Source organism: Cryptomeria japonica, unplaced genomic scaffold (assembly GCF_030272615.1).
Source record: "Cryptomeria japonica unplaced genomic scaffold, Sugi_1.0 HiC_scaffold_134, whole genome shotgun sequence".
Classification (NCBI taxonomy): Eukaryota; Viridiplantae; Streptophyta; class Pinopsida; order Cupressales; family Cupressaceae; genus Cryptomeria; species Cryptomeria japonica.
The window spans coordinates 1-2,762 of record NW_026728956.1 but is presented as its reverse complement, the minus strand read 5'-3'; the positions used below and the strand labels follow the sequence as shown (position 1 = coordinate 2,762).

Here is a 2,762-nt window from a genome sequence, read left to right as displayed (position 1 = left end):
TTTTGAGCACTTAGGGCGCTCAAGGGATGACGCCGATAGAGTATGACCTCGAGCGTTCGATCGAGTGGGGGGGAAAAACCGGAGCATGCATAGGGTATTGTTCATTAAATGAATTGTATTGTTTATGAATTGTATTGTTCATTGAATGAATTTTATTGTATTGTTGATTAAATGAATTGTATTGTTCATTAAATAAATTGTATTGTATTGTTCATTAAATGAATTGTATTGTTCATTATAAAAACAACACTTACGATGAAATGAAATGAATTGTATTGTTCATTAAATAGCCATTATTAACCATTGTTAATTATTGGAATGAAGATTAAAGATTTCCATGATAACACCACACACAGATGAGCAACAATTTATATGATCGAATATCAACTTCTGTATATATAAAAATGTCGAATGATTACAAATGTATGTCCATACACAAATATGGCATAAACACCAACTGAAACAAAATGTATGTCTAAATATGTGAATGTATGTCCATATACAAAATATACATGCCAACTAGACACGTAAGAATCCCAAAACTATCTATAACATCCTAAGCTGCTGATGGATCATCAAAATCGATCCTCTTCGCCGCACTGCTCGGCTCTGAAGGATCCTGCACAAGAAAAACAAACCATGATTAATATTAGTTATATTATATAATTCACATTCGAAAAGTTAACATAAAAATGAACTATTTAATTGAACTATTCATGTTTACCTCATCTCCACGTTTTCTCTTCAGCTTTGCAGGACTCTTGATGTATGTCTTCGGTAGAGGAGGTATGTTTTGAATATTTTCATAAACAACCTACATATGTTTAGAAACATGACATTGATACAAGTTAGCATATAATTGTCACTGATAATAACAAATTATATCTACTAATCAAAAAATAAAATAAACACACATTTACTCGAGGCATCTCTTCTTCTTCTTCTTCTTCAGGTATACTGGGTGTAGTCATCAAGGATGTGAAGCCAAGGATTCTCTGTATATATACACAACAAGTATATGAAACTATCAATCTATGTCTAGACATGTATAATCACTATAAGTTATTCAAACTATTCATTCAATCATATTTGCATTCAATTACCTTTCCCTTGTCTCCAATTGCACTACCAGATCCTAGATCACACTGCACCGCACTCGTGCTGCTTGTGCCCTACAAGAGTAAAATAAGATATACATGCAAGTTACTACATAATCTAATTAATACAAATATAAATGATGAGCATGTATGTACAATAAAATACAAATGACTAGGTGCAATAATATATGTACCGTCAAGCTATCGAGGCCAAATGAAATGGTCGACAAGGTGCCCTCTTGAATCTGTCTCAACTCATCCTCGGTCATCAACTGTTAAATAGACCATGTAAATAAAAATTAGTACTTAATATTATCTAATTTATAAATATTTAATTAAAATATAACATGAACTGTGAAAACACAAATCTTACCAATACATCATCAATGTATGATGACGGTGCCTCCTCGCCTCTAGCATGTGAGGACTCCCCAGGGTATCCTCCAGTCTGTGTAATAACCTCTGGTGCATCATGCATCTCATGCACCTCGTAATCTGCATTGTCCATAGCAGGATCAATGGGCTGTCCAATTGGACCCAAGCATACGTGCCCACACATGACACAACTATGTGGCATGCATATGTGTGGAGCCGAGGATGACGTGTCAGCACCACCCGATGCACCGCTACCATCAAAAGTAGGCTGAGCTACTGACGCAGCTTGAGAAACCAAGAGGCTACTCAAAGAGTGAATAGCTGATATGGTCCGTGAAGCTGCCTCACAAATGATATCAGGATGCTGAACTGCAAGTGGGGGATCAACAGGAGGAGGGGGGGACATATGGGCCCTGGACTACTTTGACTACCCCAGGTCTATTTTGGGGCTACCTAAACCTACACCCTGGGAAGGTTGGATGTCAAAGTAGTTCACATGTTTCTGTAAAACAAACTCAGCATACAATTTATTTATGAAATAGAAGGGGATATCAAGATTGTTGTTGGGTGGTTTGTCAAAAACCATCCACCAACGATCCCAAAAGTTTTTCACAATCCCATCATTTGTGCACCATTTGATAGAAAGTTTTGTTTTTTTGGGATCTACAGGTTGACCAATATAGGGATTGACAAACAATGAGGCGATTTCGGCTTTGGATATCTCAAGATCCTTGATATCCTTATACGACAAGCCATCTGCATATTTTTCCTTCATAGAATCTCGCCACAAAAGGGCGGCATCGTGCTCCTCAGTCATGGTTTCCATACTTTTTATGATCGACGTGAGAGGATCAAACAATGGGTTTAGATGAGGGATCCTACGATATACTTCTGCAATCCCCCTCAATTCATTCAAATTTTGTGCAATCAAATCTTGAATCGAGGGGGGGTTTGGCAAATGAGGGTTTGGTTGTTGCAGTTGTGGTTGGTCAGTGTTTTCATTGTTATCTCCCATTTTTAACGTAATTGAATGTAAACAATTAAATTTAGTTAACAAATTTAAACAATTAGGTATTTGATTTTAAAAAAACCTAGTTTTCATGAAAAAAAACCATATTTTCAATCAAAAATCAAATAAACTTTCACAAAAAATACAAAAAATGAATGAAAATGATTCAAAATGACAAAATTCTTACCTCTAAATCATTTTTTTAGCAATTTTTTGTCAAAAAACCGAATATCGGATGGAGCGAATATCAGATTTTGACAAATTCGCACGACCCGTGAGTT

The 2,762-nt window shown here is 35.8% G+C and overlaps 1 protein-coding gene across 1 annotated transcript; it reads right to left on the bottom strand.

Annotated features, from left to right (window-relative positions):
• Positions 1-534: 534 nt before the first annotated feature.
• Positions 535-1,614, bottom strand: LOC131866217 (uncharacterized). Its single transcript, XM_059215424.1, has 5 exons — positions 1,471-1,614; positions 1,292-1,369; positions 1,104-1,172; positions 725-814; positions 535-619 (listed from the first exon to the last, which is right to left on the bottom strand). Exons 1-5 carry the CDS (start codon positions 1,603-1,605, stop codon positions 557-559), a joined length of 435 nt encoding a protein of 144 aa, XP_059071407.1. The 5' UTR covers positions 1,606-1,614; the 3' UTR covers positions 535-556.
• Positions 1,615-2,762: the final 1,148 nt, after the last annotated feature.